The sequence below is a fragment of the Esox lucius genome, chromosome 9, assembly GCF_011004845.1.
Source record: "Esox lucius isolate fEsoLuc1 chromosome 9, fEsoLuc1.pri, whole genome shotgun sequence".
NCBI classification, from domain to species: Eukaryota; Metazoa; Chordata; class Actinopteri; order Esociformes; family Esocidae; genus Esox; species Esox lucius.
In genome coordinates, this window is record NC_047577.1 from 17,518,295 (window position 1) to 17,535,617 (window position 17,323).

At 41.3% G+C, this 17,323-nt stretch overlaps 1 protein-coding gene across 1 annotated transcript; it reads right to left on the reverse strand.

Moving 5' to 3' along the window:
- Positions 1 to 7,342: 7,342 nt before the first annotated feature.
- LOC106023682 lies at positions 7,343 to 13,074 on the reverse strand. Its single transcript, XM_029122539.2, has 5 exons — positions 12,825 to 13,074; positions 11,971 to 12,072; positions 8,465 to 11,683; positions 7,651 to 7,728; positions 7,343 to 7,494 (listed from the first exon to the last, which is right to left on the reverse strand). Exons 1-4 carry the CDS (start codon positions 12,903 to 12,905, stop codon positions 7,666 to 7,668), a joined length of 3,465 nt encoding a protein of 1,154 aa, XP_028978372.2. The 5' UTR covers positions 12,906 to 13,074; the 3' UTR covers positions 7,343 to 7,494; positions 7,651 to 7,665.
- Positions 13,075 to 17,323: the final 4,249 nt, after the last annotated feature.

The following is a 17,323-nucleotide window of genomic DNA, read 5'->3' on the forward strand; positions in this document are numbered from 1 at the left end:
ATTTTTCCGGGAAGGCCTTGTTTATTTCAGCAAGACAATGTCAAACCACATTCTGCATGTATTACAACAACATGGCTCTGTAGTAAAAGATATGATAAAGGAGACCCTGAACAGTTGAGCAGCTGAAATCCTAAATCAAGAAAGTATGGGAATGCATTTCCCTTTCAAAACTACAGCAACTGGTCTTCTCAGTTCCCAAATGCTTACAGAGTATTGTTAAAAGAAGAGGTGATGTAACACAATGGTAAACATGCGCCTGTCCCAAAGTTTTTTAAAGGTGTTGCTGGCATCAAATTCAAAATGGGCAGTTTTAACATTTTATATGTTGTCTTTGTACTATTTTCAATTAAATATGGCAGTGATAAAGGATTTGCATATCATTGCATTCTGTTTTTATTTGCATTTTACACAGCACCCCAACTGTTTTGTAAACAGTGTTGTACTTCCAGTGTAAAGTAGCTTGTTTAACGATATTTTCAGAGTAGTTCCCCCAACACTGGGTAAATCCCATATGACCCTGTTCTATGGTAGCTCTGGTAAATAAAGCCTGGCCTTTTGTCCTGCATCCAAACCATGAAAGATACATCAGTAACAAATTTACACTGCAATGATAAGACAGGGTGTAATATTATCGCACAATGTATATACAGTACCAGTCAAAGATCTAGACCCACCTACTCATTCAAGGAGATTTCTTTATTTTTACAATTTCCACATTGTAGAATACTAGTGAAGACATCAAACCTATAAAATAACACAATATGGATTAATGTAGTAAATAAAAGAAGTGTTAAACAAATCAAAACGTTTTTATATTTCAGATCCTTCAAAAGAGCCACCTTTTGCCTTGATGATAGATATGCACACTCTTGGCATTTTCTCAACCAGCTTCATGAGTAAGTCACCTGGAATTATTTTCCAACAATCTTGAAGCAGGTCCAACATATGGACCTTCATAGTGACCTTCACTCTCCAGTCCAACTCATCCCAGAACATCTCAGTTGGGTTGATTTCGGGTGATTGTGGAGGCCAGGTCATCTGATGCAGCCCCAACCCTTTCCTTCTTGGTCAAATAGCCCTTACACAGACTGGAGGTGTGTTTGGGTCATTTTTTACTTTTCCTGTGAAGAGGTAAAAAGTTTCAACCAAAAGAAATGGAATGGACTCTACGTAACAAATAAAAATCACCTGTCACCACTTGTATATTCATGTATATTCATGAGAATAACCATAATAATCTGTTCCTTATCCTCCCACACATACAAAATTTGCATACACTTCCTTTCTTAAATTGCTTACTTGCCATTAAAGGGCAGTTTAACAAAAGCATTTATAGATCATATATTATTATTACATTCTAGTTGTTTTCATCACAAATGCATACTTTGAGAATTTTTTCTTTCACAATGACTAATACATTTCCAAAAGCACCATAGAACGTTTTTTCTTTCATCAGCTGTAATCTATTGACAAAACCACAATATGATGTTTTTCTCTCTCTTTACCTCCGGTGTATTGACAAAGGTCAAACTTTTATATTTTGTTTTCTCATTAAGTTCCAAAACCGACATGGATTGTGGCATTTTTCTTTCTCATCACATGGAAAATCTTACTTTTTATTTATTTGACATATGCTTTATACACATAAGTTCCATTTTGAAATGAAAGTGAGGCTGGATTGGGAAACCCTGGAAGTAAACAGACGAAGAGCAAGCATATCATACTGACAAAAATAAAATGTTGCCAATCAAGAAAATTAGCAGATGAAGACCTTGGAGTTTCCAAAGCACTCCAAGTAAAAGGTTACAGTAACTTGATTGAAGGTTAAATTCACAATGGATAGCTGATGTTGTAGACATGTTTTTGCAGGCCATAAATCAGCAATAAATCACGGTTACACTTTATTTTTAGAGTCTAATTTCAATCTGTAGATGTTCTATAGACAGTAATAGTATCAACAAACTTTAAACATACTACCCGGTTGATCAAACAACTGCTTCCTAAGGTTAAGTTTAGGGTTAGGTTTAGAATTAGGTTTAGGGTAAGGGTTAAGGTTACGGATAAAACAAAGGTTTGGGTTAGGATATAGATAGTGTTAGGGTTAGTAGATGAATAGTTAAAATTTTACAGAAAATCTGCAGAGCTTCTACAGGCTCACATAATAAAGTGTAACCTATATCACTAGCTTGTCCTGATAGCTCCTGTGAATCTGGTCTGGTTCCAATAATGTTCCTGCTTTTACAGCTACTTCATAGCAAACAATTTGAACATTGTGTCTTCTGTAACATCATCAGTAAACACTAGTGACACAATGCCATTGGAAGCCATGCATGCCAATGCGATCAACCTGTCTCCACTGTGTTTTACAGATGATGTGGTATGCTTTGGATTATGAGCCATTACAAGCCTAATCTTAGTTGCATCAGTCCAAATAATGTTGTTCCAGAACGTTTTAGATGTTTTCTGTCAAAATATGGCCTTCCTAGTCTTGAGGCTTATAAATGGTTTGTGCCTTGTGGTGAACCCTCTGTACTTGTTCTTGTGTAGTCTATTCTTTATGGTAGACTTGGAAAATATATGCCTACCTCCTGGGGAGTGTTCTTTACTTGGCTGGATAATGTGAAGTGGTTTTTCTTTACCATGGAAAGGTTCCTACGATCATCCCCCACTGTTGTCTTCCATGGATGTCCAGGCCTTTTTGTGTTGGAGAGTTCACCAGTGTGTTTTTATTTTTTCAGAATGTACCAAACTGTTGATTTGGCCACTCCTAATGTTCCTGCTATCTCTCTGATGGATTTAAAAATGTTGCTGCCTAAGGATTGCCTGTTTTACTGGCATTGGGAGCTCCTTTGACTGCCTGTTGTGGGTTCACAGCAACAGCTTCCAATTGCCACACTTGGAATGAACCCTTGACATTTTACCTGCTTAATTGATGAAGAAATAACAAAGGACGAGCCCACACCTGTCCATGAAACAGCTTTTAAAACAACTGTCCAATTACGTTTGGTCCCTTGTAAAAGAAAGTGCTACATATTAAAGAGCTGTAATTCCTAAACCCTTCCTCCAATTTGGATGTGAAAACCCTCAAATTCAAACTGACAGACTGCACTTTAAGTCCATATTCATTATTCAACTGTAACTTGAATATATTTTGGTAAACATGTGTCTTTGTCCAATTATTTCTGGACCTAACTGTATAGTATATTGAAGCACTACCATGATTAAAAAAAAGATTGAGTCAGCAAAGGACATAGAGCACATAACCTAAAACATAATAAAAATAGTTTACTTGCATAATTATTGATATGCATTCAATTCCTTCACACACCCCTGCTCAAGCATGTTCACACAGCCATGGAAGTAAAAGAAAAAATGTATTCAAGAGACCATAAATTCCAATGCTGAGTGAGAACGATATGTAGGGATCTTAACACTAGAAAATGCATTGAGATGTTTCCTTACAGTAACTAAGGTATTCCATTGCTCACAAATAACAGGAATGAAAGAGGTTACAATGACTAAAATCTAAAAACGTCCACTAGCAACTGTTTATATTAGGAAGTATACAATATTATTGGTTTCTGGTTGTTCTGATGACCTATTTAACTCTTTCCAATGCCAGACATTGTGGGCCAGGGACATTGTATCTATACGTGACACCACTACACAGCTTCTATGAAACTGTTGACAAAAAAAGTCTCATAGTAATTAATGTATGTAATATAAATTAACCATAGAGATTAATTGTTCCAGTCAAGACTGAAATCTCTAGGATATCTGATCTGTCTTCACCGCCCTAGGTCATTAGGTCCAGCTAACAACCTGGTTTGATCTGTGGCGGCTGTACTGGGGAACCTAATCTGGAGATTATTTTAGGCTTTATTTAAACTTGTTCAAAAATCAACTAAATTACCCCACACTACCTGGTTTTGTTTTGAAATGAACCCATTGCATAATACATTTTTGGAAAAGGTAATGAATGGCTCCTATTTAAAATCATAGGTTAGTAATACTAACCAAACTGATTGATCGCATGCATACATTCCAATGATTGCTTATTCATTACATGTACTGCCCAGCAAGCTGTGCTTTGAGGAGACATCTCAAACCTTCATCCTGATAAAATAAAATCACAACTTGCGTGAATTTCATCTTGGCAACTCATAATGTGACTCAGTAGTGTGTCTGGCCCCCACAGGCACGTATGCAGTCCCGACAATGTTGGGGCATGCCCCTGATGAGATGGCAGATGTCCTGGGGGATCTTCACCCAGACCTGGATCAGGGAATCAGTGAGCCCCTGGACACTCTGTAGTGCTACTTGTCGGTATCGGATGCACTGATACAACACCCTCCAAGGATATGCCCCCCTCCGACCATCACTGACCCACCCAAACCGGTCATGCTGGATGATGTTGCAGGCTGCATAACATTCACCACGGCCTCTCCAGACTCTTTCACGTCTGTCACATGTGCTCAGTGTGAACCTGCCTATTCTGCTGTTCTCTGGCAAATGCCAATTTTGATGCGCAGTGCTGGGCTGTGAGCACAGGTCCCACTAGAGGACGTCAGGCCCTCATGGAGTCTGTTTCTGACAGTTTGGCCTGGTATCTTCTCCATGCTCTTGAGACTGTACTGGGAGCCACAGCAAACCTTCTTGCAACGGCACGTATGGATGTACCATCCTGGACGAGCTGGACTGCCATTGCAACCTCAAAGGTTGTGACAAGGACACTAGCAAAACTAGAGAAGAATCAGTCAGGAAGAATAAGGAGAGAGCAATTTTCTGTGGCCACCACCTGCAAAACCATACCCTTTTTGGGGGTTGTCTTGCTGTTACCTCTCCAGTGCACCTGTAACTTTCATTTGCACCCAAACAGGTGACATTTATTTACAATTGCTTATACTTCCTAACTGGACAGATTGATATCCCAGGAGTTTAATTGACTTGTTGTTATACTGTGATGATTACATGCTTTAGCAGTGTATTTCCTTTCTGCTGCACCTGAATTGTGAGGTCTTTCCAAAAAGATTTTAAAAAAAAAGTAATGATGCATTCTTGGACTACTGTAAATTATTTTTTTGGCTCCTATTTCATGCTGATACCCAATATACTTACTGTGCATAATATATACTTTTAATCACCAATACACCTCAGTGAGCCATGAAATTCAAGTTCAACAGCAAGTGGATTTGATGACATGGGGCACATATCGGCATGTACATACATGACATGACACACAATGTTTGGGACGTTTTGGCTCGACAGTGCCTAAAATCCCAGAATATAATTTTAACTGCGTTATATTAATTTGCCATAAGGCATAGATTTAGGTTTTAAACATTTACAACAAATTTCCTAATTTTGCCAGTGAAGAGAAATAAGATTTGAAAATATATATAGCTTTACAATATAACCCATTTTGCCATGGGATAGGGAGGAATGTGGTTTCTTATGAAAATATCCAGCATATCTATGACAGTTGCTGACTTAGGCCACGGTAATGTGTGCATAACAAAACCAATAGGGACCCCTGGAGGTCAGTCTTCTCCCATGATTACTGAACAGGTTTTGTAAGAGTTGAAGGAGCGGCTCTGACAGGTCTACATGGACCATCCTTAGTGACTTCCTCAGTCAGTCTCATACTAATCTGCCTTTCACAACCCCCCCCCCCCCCCCACCCACACGATTACAACATTCAGCCTTCTCAGCGTGACCATATTAACATAACTTTTAATAAGAAAAATAAACATGAATGTATCCATTAGGATCCACACAAATGGCAGAAGAAACATTTTTTTACCTACTTCCCAGCTTGTAGCAAAAATGTTTATGGGGTTTAAAATGATCCGTACCAATTAAAAGTTATTGTTACTGATGGTACTGTTGTGGCAAGGTAAGAGTATGCCTACAGAGCCATCTAGTGGTGTGTCAGAAACAGCGGTAGTTGACAACTGTAGCATTATGGCTAACCAGTCATCCTACTCCCCCCAACCTTACACTGTAGATAAACCTAGCACACAAATCATCCTAAACTGCCACATTACTTATACAAACTCTCTGTAAACAAGCCATCAGTCCCAACTTATAATCAGCATCAACCTTACTAGCTGAGTGGGTGACCCGTGGACGGTTATAGTGCCTTCATGTCAACCTGACTGGGGAAATGACTTGCAGAGTGTTTATGTGCTTGGACCTCAGAAGGAATGCAAGAATGGCACCATCGTACATCTCACTGGCCATTTTGGTTTACAGTCAGGTTAGGACAAGCTGTTCCCTCTCACTGGACGAATCGTGAGCTCACGCAGGAAAGCATGCTCACAAGAGACGAGATGCTGCCCACTCACACAGTAAACAGTCACAGTAAGTTATTTACTGACCATCTATGAGGAGAAATCGCACAGGGGCCTTTTCTCATTTGGGGGAGAAACAAGTCCATTCCCCGTGACTCAGAAACCATTAGGCGGTTAACAATGTCAATTTTGTAGTTGAATCTAAAAAAAAAAAGTTATTATGAAAGAACTGTTATTTCTAACTGCCACCTTTCATCTGGAGTAGTCCTGTATGGTATTGCACTTGTTCCAAAGTCTGCTCCACACCACCCCCATTAAATCCCCATTTGTTTTATAAGGAATTTAATAGCATGCACGTAAAAAAAAAATAACTACATGCTACTTATCTTATCAACTGAATTTTTTTTGCACAATTAACTTCATTAAATAACACATTTATTTTAGGATCAACCCCTGTAGATTGATGACTTTCAAGTGGAGGAAAAACCTAATTTCAAGCAAGATCATTTTGAACTCTCCTCCCCACCTCTGCACAAATACAGCTAACCTTTATTATAAGGAGGCGAGAGAGGACAAGAGGACACGCATTGGCATAGGAAATCCAATTGATAAGTCCTGGCTATTTTCTTCAGGGAAGTGGGACAATTGGAATGGACAGTGAGTAGGCCAGACCCAGTTGTCCTCTCTCACAGGTCAACATGTCAGAGATGATAGAAAAATGTAGCTCTCACCTGAAAGCCAGCGGACATGAAAGAGAGAATGGCCACCTAACCAGACAAAGGAACCGTGACAAATTTCTTTCCGACAGTAAACTAAAAGTGACATGTATTTATTAATCTACCCTTTTTGCTTTCACTGAATTGGGCCAGGAGTTTCCCTGACAGATTGAGAAGACCAGACAACTCACCAGGCGCTAAGTATAACCTACACAGGCAATCACGTTTGCCAGTCCCATCCAGTTAGGGAAAAGCCCCTTGCCAATCTTGTGCGGGTACAGATAATTCTGATCTGAATATACTGTATATGGAAATGAAAACTGTTGCTATATATTGATGTGGCTAAAACATATTTTGTAAGAGTCATTACAAATCTAAACACATTGTTGATAGGTAAGAAAGTGGGCCAAATTATGTCCACTGGTTCCGGATGGGCCAGCTGCAGATTCTGTTTTAGAGATGAACTCATTCCACCCAGTGAAGATCTGCAGAAAAGAGGAAGAGTTCAGATGAATGACTCACAATGATGGCATACAATCATGATTATATACAGAAATAATTGATGAAATGAATGAACAAAAAAACAACCCAGAACACATTATTTTATTAAAACCGAATGTGTTTCTGGTGCTTTAACTTACCACAACACCCTGCCTTTATTTTAGTGTTGGTGTTTGTTCAGTAGATGTTTTACTCATTTTCAGGTTGAATTCCGCAAGCTGAGAAAATGTAGAAACTCATGTTAATAAAAAGCACAACATATGACTGAAAGGGTAAAGGGGTCAAAACACTGAATTTGTGCAATGTAATATGTGAAAACATCCATAAAATAGCTGTAATAGTGAAAGTATAGTGTTTCACAAGCTAGTAAAGACTTATCCAAATAGACCAATGGTTGTAATTACTAATTATATTATTAATTTAATATTATAATATAATTAGTAATTATATTAATTTACATAAACTATGTAACCATGTTCAGATTTACATAACCTATGCACCACAGAGACTGGGTCGCACTGGGGCAATCAAAATCCCTCAGTCATTTACTGGTTGTAAACATTTTACACAGGAAACAAAATTTGAATAGGATGGGGAATCATTCTGACATCAAAATATAAAAAGTGAAATTAAACTGTTAGTTGGTCAACCAAAATAGAATGTTAAACTTACTGGCAGAGGGAGTGAAAGTAAGTTTTATAATGGGCACTGAATATTCAGTTTAATCAATTTCCGTAGACAGACTAACCAAATGTCCATCGAATAAATGATAAAACATACTTTTACTTGCTGAATTGGGGATAGTTTAAATTTGAGCGGATTGACGCAACTCACTTCTACATGGATAAATTACATCAAAAGACAAAAGCAATAATGTAAAAGTGAGAACAGCATACAAGTAAGGAAAAGAGCTTTCAAACCAAAGTCAATACTTATTGCAAAAACTCCACAAACCTTTTTCTTAAGTCTTGCCTTAATCTCTTCTTCAGTCATTGTTTCTTTCTCTCCTTCAACGTGGCTCTCCGCCTTAAGTCCAGAAAGGGCCCTGGGATACTTGGCTGCCACCCGAGCGGCAACTTTCAATGCAGCCTTTGCAATCTTTTCCACTCTCTTCTTCTCAAGATCCCGACATATTATCTTCTTTCTCTGAAACGCTCTCTTTTGTTTGCTATTCATCCGTCTTTTTCTGCTGTGGCCCTTGATCACTGCCACCTTAACGTCCTGCTGAGAGCGAGGGCGTGACGGCTCCGCTTGCTGTTGGGATTTGCTTAAGGAGACACTCTCCGGGGTCAGTTCTGGTGTCAGTACAGCTGCGTTTGTAATGTCAAGTTTGCTAGTAGGTTGGATGTATTTAAGCTGGCGGTTGCTACCGGGCTGGGAAGATGAGAGTTTAAGGTTGTTCATGGGCAGGGTAGATGTGACCTGGGTGTTGGAAGAAGGTTGGATGTATGTAAGCTGGCGGTTGCTAGCGGACTGAGTGGATGGGAGTTTCAGGTTGTTAGCGGACTGAGTGGATGGGAGTTTAAGGTTGCTAGCGGACTGAGTGGATGGGAGTTTCAGGTTGCTAGCGGACTGAGTGGATGGGAGTTTCAGGTTGCTAGCGGACTGAGTGGATGGGAGTTTCAGGTTGCTAGCGGACTGAGTGGATGGGAGTTTCAGGTTGTTAGCGGACTGAGTGGATGGGAGTTTAAGGTTGCTAGCGGACTGAGTGGATGTGACCTTGGAGTTGCTAGAAGGCTGGATGTATGTAAGCTGGCGGTTGCTACCGGGCAAGGTTGGTGGGAACTTAAGGTGGTTTGCGGGCTGGGTAGATGTGACCTGGGATTTGCTAGTAGGCTGGATGTATGTAAGCTGGCGGTTACTAGGGGGATGGGTTTTTAAGAGTGTTAGGGTACTAGTGGGCTGGTTGTTGGGGAGGGGGATGTATGTTAACTGGCGGTTACTAGCAGGCTGGGTGGATGTGATTAGAAGGTTGCTAGTTGTCTGGGTATATGTGTATGTCCGGCTTAATGCTGTGCTATTGGAGTAATGTTGCGGGGTGGCAGGGTACGCTGAATACCCAGGGGGATATGGGAAGCGGGGTATGGTACCAGGGGGCATGGCACCAGGGGGCATGGCACCAGGAGGCATGGTACCAGGGGGCATGGCACCAGGGGGCATGGCACCAGGGGGCATCGCACCAGGGGGCATCGCACCAGGGGGAGGACAGCCCCACCCTGGAGGGAAGGCACTAGCATAGGGAATTCTGGCGTGCTGAGAGTACTGGGAGGTTAAGTAGGCTGTCATCACAGGTGCAGGGGGTGGCTGAGAAACAGGATTTAAAGGTTTCTTGGAGAACGAGTAGAGCTCCGGTGAGCTTTCCCTGGACTTCCGATACTTATCCCCGCGGCTTCGATCAGCCCAGTCGATGTCTCGGTTTCTGTCTCTGGTACTAGAGCGCCTGTTCCTGTCCCTCTCTGTGTCTCTCTCAGATCTGTCCCTGTCTCTGTCCCAGTCTCTGGTACTAGAGTGTCTGTCCCTGTCTCGCTCTCTGTCCCAGTCTCTGATACTAGAGTGTCTGTCCCTGTCTCGCTCTCTGTCCCAGTCTCTGAAACTAGAGTGTCTGTCCCTGTCTCTCTCTCTGTCCCAGTCTCTGGTACTAGAGTGTCTGTCCCTGTCTCGCTCTCTGTCCCAGTCTCTGATACTAGAGTGTCTGTCCCTGTCTCTCTCTCTGTCCCATTCTCTGGTACTAGAGTGTCTGTCCCTGTCTCGCTCTCTGTCCCAGTCTCTGATACTAGAGTGTCTGTCACTGTCTCTGTCACTCTCAGATCTATCCCTGTCTCGCTCTCTGTCCCGGCCCCTGATAGAGACTGGGAAAGGCAGTCTCTCTCTGTCCCAGTCTCTGATATTAGAGTGTCTGTCCCTGTCTCTCTCTCTGTCCCAGTCTCTGATACTAGAGTGTCTGTCCCTGTCTCTCTCTCTGTCCCAGTCTCTGGTACTAGAGTGTCTGTCCCTGTCTCTCTCTCTGTCCCATTCTCTGGTACTAGAGTGTCTGTCCCTGTCTCTCTCGCTGTCCCAGTCTCTGATACTAGAGTGTCTGTCCCTGTCTCTCTCGCTGTCCCAGTCTCTGATACTAGAGTGTCTGTCCCTGTCTCTGTTACTCTCAGATCTATCCCAATCTCGCTCTCTGTCCCGGTCCCGCTCTCTGTCCAATTCTCGCTCTCTGTCCAATTCTCGCTCTCTGTCCCAGCCTCGCTCTCTGTCCCAGCCTCGCTCTCTGTCCCAGCCTCGCTCTCTGTCCCAGCCTCGCTCTCTGTCCCAGTCTCTGATGCTAAAGTGTCTATCACGGTCTCTCTCAGATCTGTCCTTGTCAATCTCTCTGTCCATGTCTCGGATACTGGAGTGTCTGTCACTGTCTTGGTCGCTCCCAGATCTTTCCCTGTGTCTCTCTCTCTGTATGTCTCTGGTGGCTGAGTTCCTGGCCCAGTCTCTGTCTCTCTTACTAGAGTACTTATCCCTGTCCCTCTCTGATTCATCCCAATCTCTTTCTAGGTCGCTCTGAGAACTGTCCCGGTCTCGTTCTTTGTCACAGTCTCTGGTACCAGAACGTTTATCCTGGTCTTTTTCAGATTTGTCTCGGTCCATCTCTCTGTCCCACACTTTGGTACTAGAGTGGCCGTAATCAAAAGTAAGATGGGAGTCCTGTTGGGGAAGGGGGTAGGGGCTGGAGCCGTCAGACGTTGCAGGACTCCTGGGACGTTTGAGTGAGTGCTTCCTCTCCGGGTCTCCCTTCAACCCATAGAGCCTCACTTGGGTTCTGTTTGTCAGTCGGCCCAACTCCTCCACTCCTAGATCCAGACCAATAGTCTTGAGCAAGCTCTGGAGTTGCCCATTTGGGAGACAAACACTATTTTCCCCACTAGAGCGGCTGTGGTCCTCAGAACAACTTGGGGCCACTGGGAAATCCGGAAAGTTCAATGCCGGGGCAACCTTGTAGTGACTCTTGTGGGTGGTCCTGGGAGGGCCCTTGCGCGTGGCGGCTAACTCATTCACGTTGTTGACAATTGTTGAGAGCTTGTCGATGTCCACTCCTTTGTTGAGAACAGTGAGGAAGCGCTGGAAGCCTGCGGATTCCGCGTCCTGCTTCTGTCCGCCCGGCGGGAGTGTGGTGGGATCACGTCTACCATCAGGGACCTAGAAGAACACATACAATGGGATTCCAAAGGATAGCCCACTAAGAAACGACACTCCATCACACTGGAAATATGTATGAAACTCAAATGAGTAACTCAAACCGTCATACACACTCAAGGTTGATTAATATGTTCGAAGTAAGTTACCAAGCTACATGCCTCCATATTGCAATGACGAGTAGCACCACTGGAATTACACCGCCGCTTCACTCTATGTTCCTGACCATGGTCCTCCTCATATGTCAGGGAGTGATTACTGTCCGGGTCCCATTCTTTGCGAGAACTTACATTTTTCAGTGCCTTTCCCTCTTTGGGAAACGGGACCACAGTCTTCATGAGAGGAACTGGACGAAGAAAAGGCCGGACAGAAATTCCACTAGTCCCACAGACCTGGTCAAAATGGAGGAAAATAATGTAACTTGCATCATTTAGGTGACCAGAGCGACTGGTAGTTACTGCATCCATTTTAATATAGCTAGAGTGTTGTAAGTTACAAGGGTGATGTGACCGTATGCTCTGTTCCTTAAAGGTTAGCTCTGTTTCTGGTATAAGCCTATATGTACTGAATGAGACAGCAATGCCTATCAGTGATTTGTGTCAGCAATACAGGCTGGTTGAGTCCCTTACAAAAAAGGGTTAGAGGATGACAGTCAACTCCTATTAAGCACAAAACAATTTCAGGAACATTACACTACAAAATAAATGCTGTAAACAACGCCCCCCCCCCCCAAATAAAAAAAACTAACCACTGCAGTTAAAAATACACTGTACTACTCTTTAGCTGCAATGTTTTTTCTGTACTGTAGGGTGTTGCCTGACATATTCAGTAGCTAGTTAGCTAGTTGTAATAAGCTCGTAAATACATATCAGAAATCCAATCTCATTAGTTATGAAGATCCCTTCAAATTCATAGGTTAGCAGTAGGTCAGTTCCCTAGCAACTGTTTCAATTAGCTAACCGTAAGCTAATGTGATTTTCAGAACAGACTTGCTATGTAAACATAGCAAAGTACTGCATGCCCGTCGGGAACTTATCGACGAAGCAAACAAATGCAGTAAATATTCACATTGCCAACACTTCTAGAAATACATGTGCAATAAAAATTTATTGTACTACAGTACAGTGATGTTTAAGTTTCTCACTCCATTTCTCCGGGTGACGTTTGCATCCTGTGAGTCTTCCTCGTCGTCTCGTCTCATTCTGGAATGTGGAGGTTCCAACATTCGCAGGCCCTATCTACCAGGGATATTTGATTAAAAACAAACCGTAACTGAGGTCGGACGGGATGTTATAGTATAGAATATATTGCTAGCTAGCTAGCTGGGTTTAGAAACTATCGTTTCACTGTTAGCTAGGTAGCTAGTGTCCTCAGTCCACTACTTCTCTAGTGAAAACGTGAACATTTCTGGATAGAATTGAAAGGGCAACACTGCCACAAGCAGGCCGGAGTAAGAATCATCCAAATTGAAATGAACGTTAACAAAAAAAAGTATATGTTGAAAGGTTTTCTAAAAATGATCAGTTATATTGAATGAAATATTGAGAATACCATTCTTGTAGCTTTTAGGCCGGACCATCAACACATTGTTACATTACTTACATTTTGTCAGTTCCCATGGCGTTAATTATTTATTTATACACCCACTTCTAAACGCCCTACTCCACACTTAAAGATGTTTTTTTATTGTTGTGAATTTAAATTGTAAACGTCGTAAAAGTCTCCACGCCTTTCAGATCTGAAATTACCTCAGGTATAACCAGTCGCTTTGTGTTCAGATGTGATTTACATTATTTAAGAATACTTGCAGCACTTTCTGTAGGTTGCCTTGACTGAGTAGTGAATTTGAAAAAGCTCACTCAAGATTAAAAAAAGTCACAGATCAGGATATGTTTCATCAAATATTTCAAATGCCTTGAAAACAAAACGTGTTGCACAATAAATACAATTATTAAATAGTAGAAAGATTTATGGCACCACCAAGACCAAGCCTACATCAGACAGTCCCCCCAAAATGACAATCAAGGAGGAAACTGTTCAGACAGGCAATGCCAATGGAAATTCAGTGTGCATGTGACAATAACGCAAGCACTCCACAGATCTTGTCTGTATGCTGGGGTGGCAAATAAGACATTACTCAAGAATGGCCACCTTGAATCTCATTCTAAAAATGTATTTCTGCTGTTGTGTCAAAAGGTTTTGCTAGCATCATTTGAGGACAGGTTTGGTCTATTATCTATGGGTGTAACACCAGCTAGTGCAAATGTCTGTTTATAGCTGACAAACCTGGGTGAAAAAATTAAGAAACGACAGTCCTTGAACACATCTCGGCCATGGTTACATTACAAGCTCAGTGGAGTTTTCTTAGACCTATTGGGGGTATTTCAGAAAGCAGGGTTAGCATAACATACTGAGTTGAAACCACAGCTCTGGGTTGACTGTCTTATTTGTCAAACTCAGAGTTGACGGTTTCAGAAGTGGTAACAATAGTTCAGTCAACTCTGAGTTAAGTTAATCCTGAGTACATCACGTGCACGAGGAGATAAAAAGCCGTCATCAGTGGAATGCCGAATCATCTTGGCAACAGGAGAAAAAGGTCTCAGACCCCATACTTCTCCCCAGTGGAGTTACATATATTTATGAATGCACATGCAGAATATGAGTATATATTTAAGTAAAAAGCAATACAGCAGCAGCAGCTAAAGAACACTAGTGTGGGAACTAATTGCTGACTGAGACAATGTGCAAGTATTTATTGATAAAAGAAAAGTCACATCTCGAGTCTTCCGCTCATTAAACATTAGTATAATGTGTGCGTGTGGGTGTAATATCAAGTTCAGAGTTTATTTATCAAATGCATCGAATAACACAGTGTCGTTGTGAACAGTGACATATTTGTGACATGGCACACATCTACGTAGTAAGAATTAAGAAATATATTCAGCAGAAATATAGCAATAATATACATACAAATATAAACTTGCAGCAATTTTAAAGAGAGTAGGATAGGAAATGTGAACAATATGGGTAGAAGTATTGAATATTATAAATGTAATGAGTGTAATATGCCTATGAATGTTACATACAAAAGAATATTCTAATGTACATTGAATGTACATAGAAAGACATCAGAGCACTTGGAATGTTCATGTGTGATCTGTATGATAAATCATTGTTGCTGGTTGAGGAGCCTTATGGCCTGAGGGGGAAAAACTGTGAGTCTGGAAGTGCTTGCCCGATGCTCCAGTAGTGTCTACCAGACAGCAGTAGCAGTGTAAATAGACCATAGCCTTGGTGGCTGTAGTCATTGATGTTCCATGCTTTCCTAAGGAATCGTGTATCGTAGAAGCCTTGCATAGAGGGGGAGATGGCAGCCGATGACACGTACCGCCGACCTCACCACCTTCTGGAGGGACTTGTGATCGGAGCAGCTGCCATACCAGACACTAATGTAGCCTGAGAAGATGCTCTCAATGGTACACCTGTAGAGGTTGGTGAGAGTTTTTACAGACATGCCAAACTTTTTGAGTCTCCATAGGAAGTATAGTTGCCGAGTTCGCTTGCCTGTGAGGTCTTCTGTTCATGCAGGTGCAACCCAACAGGCACAAAATGTACTTGGCAGCAACTGAAGATGAAATAAAAATATATACTTCAAACAAGAAAAGTGTAATATCAGTACAAGCAATTGTGATGCTGTTTAGATTCCCCTGCCTTTCAGTGGCTGAATTCAACATATATTTAAGTAGTAAATTAAATTTTCTAAGCAAAAAATAAGTAACAATCTCAAAAAAAGTACAATTCTTTGTTGGCCTATCTGCACATTAATGCTGTGGAAAGACATCCTATTTACATATTCTCCTTAATTTATTGTTGACGGTTGCCTTAGACATGCTCAGTGTCACCGATGTTATACAAAAAACTGCAACACAAAGAATGTGTTCCGAATTGAGAGCATGTCCACGATGTATCATAGGAACGATATGAGGGCTGAGAATATTGTTCAGATAAATGATCGATTGTCAGAAAAACGGTAATGCTCAAACAGATAATAATTAGGGAATGATAAAACATCCAAGCGAGGTCTGATCACTCTCTCCCGACAGAGATTTCTGCTGAGTATTTGTGCTTCTACTGGCTCTTTGAGAAAAGGACACGCCCTGTCTGACACGTTCAGATGGCAGGTTTCAGTTAGAGTAGCACAAAGTCAGGGTTATTTGGATAGAACCTGCTAGCGAGCAGGTTTCACGGAGTATGTTGCCGTAGTAACTGACTCAGAGAAACGCTGAACTGGCTCTTTGAAACCGTAAACCCAGAATTTCAACTAACTCTAGGCTTTCACTAAACCTGCCTTCTGAAATATCCCCACTATGTTTAATCCATGTCTATGAAACCAACCCAATATATTTGATTTATATACACTAATGTTCTTAAGTTTGGGGTCACTTAAAATGTATCTTGTTTTTGAAAGAAAAGCACATTTTCTGTCCATTAAAATAACATCAAATTGATTGTGTTGACATTGTTAATGATGTAAATGACTTTTTTTAAATGGATTTTTAATGGAATATTTATATAGTTGTCCAGAGGCCCATTATCAACAACCTGTGTTCGATTAGCACATTGTGTTTGCTGAAGAACAGACACTGGACAGAGAAAGATTGGAAAAAAGTGTAATGGACAAATTCGAGTTTGAGGTGTTTGGATCACAAAGAAAACTTGTGAGACACAGACCAAATGAAAAGATGCTGGAGGAGTGCATGGTACAATCTGTCAAGCATGGTGGAGGCACTGTGATGGTCTGGGGGTGCTTTGGTGGTGGTAAAATGGGAGATTTGTACATCGTAAAAGGGATCTTGAAGAAGGAAGGCTATCACTTTGTTTTGCAACCCCATGCCATTCCCTGTGGACGCCGCTTGATTGGAGCAAATTTCCTCCTACAACAGGACAATGACCCAAAGAAACAGCTCCAAACTACACAAGAACTACACTTGTGCTCATAAGTTTGCATACCCTGGCAGAAATTGTGAAATGTTGGCATTGATGTTGAAAATATAACAGATCATGCAAAAAAACGGTCTTATATTTATTAGGATAGTGATCATATGAAGCCATTTATTATCACATAGTTGTTTGGCTCCTTTTTTAAAAAATCATAATGATAACAGAAATCACCCAAATGGCCCTGATAAAAATTGTACATACCCTTGAAAGTTTGGCCTTGTTACAGACACACAAGGTGACACACACAGGTAAAAATGGCAATTAAAGGTGCATTTCCCACACCTGTGGCTTTTTATATTCTAATTAGTGTTTGTCTATAAATTGTCAATGGGCTTGTTAGCTCACATGTGGATGCACTGAACAGGCTAGATACTGAGCCACGGGGAGCAGAAAATAACTGTTGAAAGACCTGCGTAACAAAGTAATGGAACTTTATAAAGATGGAAAAGGATATAAAAAGTTATCCAAAGCCTTGCAAATGCCAGTCAGTACTGTTCAATCACTTATTAAGAAGTGAAAAATAAGGGGATCTCTTGATACCAAGCCATGGTCATGCAGACCAAGAAAGATTTTAGACAAAACTGCCAGAATAATTTTTAGGGATACAAAGAAAAACCCACATCTAACCTCAGGAGAAATACA